Here is a 3280-nt window from a genome sequence, read left to right as displayed (position 1 = left end):
GATGGCGGGGCTGGGGGGAGGCTTTTCTGGGGATCTTCTCTCGCCGTTTTTTTTTTTTAATCAATTAAAGAAAATAATGCTTTCTGTTTGCCACCAGGCCCCGCCTGCCATTGGCCAGGGCTGGCCACGTGACCAGGAATTGGCTGCAATTTCGCCCCAGTCTCGAGTTTAATAGAGCAAGGTCCCCATACGCCTGTATTATCAGCAATATAACAATTATAAAAAGCCCGAGAACCATCATCATCACTGCCATAAAAACTGAAGCCCGAAGATTTCTTTCCCTCTCCCCATCCTCCTCCCTCTTCCCCCCTCCCACTTTTTAAACCCTGGGCCCTGGAAAAGCCATGAATTTTGAATTTGAGAGGGAGATCGGGTTTATAAATAGCCAGCCTTCGCTCGCAGAGTGCCTGACGTCTCTTCCCGCTGTCCTGGAGACATTTCAAACTTCATCAATCAAGGACTCGACATTAATTCCTCCTCCTTTTGAGCAAACCGTCCTCAGCCTGAATCCTTGTTCCAGCAGCCAAGCAAGACCGAGGAGCCAAAAAAGAGCATCCCATGGCCTGTTCCAGCTGCAGCCCCGGCCCCCGGCACAGCCCGGCCCCTTGGCCGCGGAATTCCCCTGGATGAAGGAGAAGAAATCCTCCAAGAAAGCTGCCCAGGCTCCATCATCCTCTTCCTCCTCTTCCCCCCCATCATCTTCCTCGGTGCCGGTCCCTGCCGCAGGATCTCCTGCAGGTTCGTATAATGAGGGGGTGAGGGGATGTTTGCTGAAATCGGAGAGAAGCCGGATAATAAACAATTCCCGGCCCAGAGCAGCCCTACCCCAGCCCCCGCCCCGCAACAGACTTTGCCCCGCGCCTCCCCCGAAACTGTGTCACGCAATAAAATACAGCGCAGCAATGCACACAGACGGGGAAGGGGGGTGTCTCCTGCCTTCCCCCCCATATAGAAGATAAAATTCCTATAACTCCTGCGAAAGCGAAGAGGGAGAAGGGGCCGGGGGAGCCGGGCTGTGGGCTCCAGCGGGGGCACCTCCAGTAGCTTGACTTTCCCTCCCAGCCCAGAATTTTCCCTTTTTTTACAGTCTACAGGGAAAAAAAAAAAAAAAGACGGTTGGGTAACGGCTACCAGCAGGATGGGGAGGTGGAAAGAGTGAGAGCCGGACTCTGAGCGTCCAGCACGGTGGGGAGAGCCAGCTCCACATTGCAAAATAAAATACACCCGCCAGCCCCCCCCAGCCCCTCGATAAAGCAATAGCCTCTCCCCGAGGCGCCCCGGGGCCGGGCAGCTCAGCAGCCTTGCCCAGGGACCCTCGTTCCCCCGGGACAAAATGTTTAAGGCGCAATTCACTGTTTCGGTATTTTAACGGCACCGTTCAGGTAAATGCTCGGGCAGGAGAAGGGCGGACACCGGAGCTCATTGGCCAGATAATACAGGAATAATGAAATCAAAGCCCCGCCGTGTCCGTCGCTGAACTACTGGGGAAAAAAAAAAAAAAAAAAAAAAAGCAATGGGTCGAAATTCCCCTTATCCGCAAAGGTGGCAGAGAAGGAAGGTCTCTAAACGGAAAGGCCAGGGAGCAAAATCCTTTCTCCTTCTCGGTGCAAGGGGACCTGAGAGTGATTTCCAACCCTCTTCCACAGTGGGAAGAGTTGAATTAAACATTTCTTTTCTCCCGTAGCGGCTCCCTCCGCTCCCATGCTCTGCCTTGCCCGCCAACAGAGAGGGGACGGATCCAGACTCTCCATTGTCCCCGCTCCCTCTCTTTGCAACGTGCTGTTTTCTCTGTGTTTAAGACACCCAGGGGCTGGCAGACACCAGCGGCTCCAGGAGGCTCCGGACCGCGTACACCAACACGCAGCTGCTGGAGCTGGAGAAGGAATTTCACTTCAACAAATACCTCTGCAGGCCCCGGCGGGTGGAGATCGCGGCTCTGCTCGACCTCACTGAGCGGCAAGTCAAGGTCTGGTTCCAGAACCGCCGCATGAAGCACAAGAGGCAAACCCAGTACAAAGAACCGCCCGACGGGGATCTCGCCTACCCCGGCCTGGAGGAGGGCAGCGACCCCGCGGACGAGGCGGAGGGGAGCCCGGCGGCCGGGCCGGCGCCGGAGCCCCGCGGGCCCGCCCGCACCGAGCAGCCCGGGAGCCCGCGGCTGGCGGCGGCCGGGCCGGAGCGGGCGGCCGGCGGGGAGCGCAGCGCCAGCGGCCCCTCGGGCCGGGGCTGCCCCGACAGCCAGGACTCGCCTTTGTTGCCAGAGCTGAGCATCTTCTCGGCAGAGTCTTGCCTGCAGCTCTCGGAGGGGCTTTCCCCCGTCCTGCAGGGCTCCCTGGACAGCCCCGTCCACTTCTCCGAGGAAGATCTGGACTTCTTCACAAGCGCACTTTGTACTATAGATTTGCAACATTTCCATTTTCAGTAGCAAACCCCGCTCCCCGCCCGCTCGCCGTTTCTGCCCCTTCCTGAGCCACTGCCAGGTCCCCCCAATCTTCCGTCAGAGGGGGGGAGGAGAAACCCCCAAAATAACCCCAAGCCATCTCTCATTAATCACCGTACTCTGCCTCCCCGAACATTTTCTTTTAAATCTTCTCACATTGTGGGACGAGAATCAGCTTCCCAGTGTTTATTCTAAAAGTCTCACAGGAATAATCAGCCCGATTTTTTTGCTAAATGCAGGTATTTAATGATAGTTTTATTTTTTCTTATTTATTTTAACGAAAGTACCCGATAATTCTCACGCATATCAGAGATGTCAGCCCTCAAGAGAAAACATTTGTAAATCCTTCAAGCGACTATCTCAGGAATCAGAACAAGACGTTTAGATTTCTTAATAAAATAAAATAATAATAAAAAACAACAGGGGAATTTACCTTCCCCTTTTTAAGTTTTAGATGTAGACTATTTATTCAAATCCTTTAATAGTAAATGGCAAATTATTTATTGTACATTATTTTCATAGAGTAAATAAATGTATTTATAAAACCAAGAAACGTGTGTTCCTACATGTTTAATTCGAAACGTGCTATTTTTTTCCTAAATCATTTGCCCTTCTCTTTCGTGCTTTGCAGTGATGATGTCCTAATAATCTCCTCGTGTGCATTGAGAAAGGAGACAAAAGGAATTGCTCCCAACTAACATTTCAAGAGGCTTCGAGAGCCAGAAATATTTGCTTTATTCAGTTCTGTCTGCTTTTTCCTTGAGCTTGTTTTTTATTTATTGTATTTTTTACTAAATCAAAGCAGGACATTTGTTTCTAATTTTAACATTTGCCGTCATA

The 3280-nt window shown here is 52.1% G+C and overlaps 1 protein-coding gene across 1 annotated transcript; it reads left to right on the top strand.

Annotated features, from left to right (window-relative positions):
- The first annotated feature begins 344 nt into the window (after positions 1-344).
- Positions 345-2909, top strand: HOXB2 (homeobox B2). Its single transcript, XM_065651242.1, has 2 exons — positions 345-738; positions 1800-2909. The coding sequence occupies exons 1-2, from the start codon at positions 345-347 to the stop codon at positions 2423-2425; spliced, it is 1020 nt and encodes a 339-aa protein (XP_065507314.1). The 3' UTR covers positions 2426-2909.
- The last annotated feature ends 371 nt before the right edge of the window (positions 2910-3280 follow it).

The sequence above is a fragment of the Caloenas nicobarica genome, chromosome 24, assembly GCF_036013445.1.
Source record: "Caloenas nicobarica isolate bCalNic1 chromosome 24, bCalNic1.hap1, whole genome shotgun sequence".
Lineage (NCBI taxonomy): Eukaryota > Metazoa > Chordata > Aves > Columbiformes > Columbidae > Caloenas > Caloenas nicobarica.
Note: the sequence above shows the minus strand (reverse complement) of the source record. Positions and strands in the feature narration are given on the sequence as shown.

Bases quoted from the DNA above. Each gene is read 5' to 3' on its own strand.
- HOXB2 (XM_065651242.1), top strand. From the start codon at position 345: ATGAATTTTGAATTTGAGAGGGAGATCGGGTTTATAAATAGCCAGCCT. The intron at 739-1,799 runs GTTCGTATAATG...TCTGTGTTTAAG, and splicing joins TGCCGCAGGATCTCCTGCAG to ACACCCAGGGGCTGGCAGAC.